This window comes from Myotis davidii, unplaced genomic scaffold, assembly GCF_000327345.1.
Source record: "Myotis davidii unplaced genomic scaffold, ASM32734v1 scaffold1622, whole genome shotgun sequence".
NCBI lineage: Eukaryota > Metazoa > Chordata > Mammalia > Chiroptera > Vespertilionidae > Myotis > Myotis davidii.
Window position 1 is genome coordinate 595,459 of NW_006293535.1, and position 286 is coordinate 595,744.

A 286-nucleotide genomic window follows, 5' to 3' on the forward strand; every position below is an offset into this window, starting at 1 on the left:
AGCCCGCAGGGCGGCCACACACGAGGCCCGCCTCCACTCTCCGTGTGGCACGGGATCATCCTGGTGACAGTTACCTCGGAGCAGAGAACGAGCAACGACAAAAAAAGTGTCTAGGCCCCCGCCCCGCCCCCTCCAAGAGTCAGACACTGAGAACACTTTGAGACGATCAGACAAGAGGGGTTTTACCTTCTGGGGAGAAGATGGTGGTCCGGGAGTCATATCTGCGGGACTGCAAAGGAAGCACGCGGTGAGTCCGGCCTCGGGAGCAGCTCCCACAAGCCCGCAG

General features: G+C 61.2%; 1 protein-coding gene across 1 annotated transcript in view; it reads right to left on the reverse strand.

Moving 5' to 3' along the window:
* Positions 1-286, reverse strand: part of PSMA4 (proteasome subunit alpha 4) — a 5,996-nt gene that overhangs the window by 5,291 nt on the left and 419 nt on the right. Inside the window, exon 2 of the mRNA XM_015566175.1 lies at positions 187-231. Coding sequence (XP_015421661.1) covers positions 187-231 — 45 coding nt within the window. The remainder of the gene's footprint in view (positions 1-186; positions 232-286) is intronic.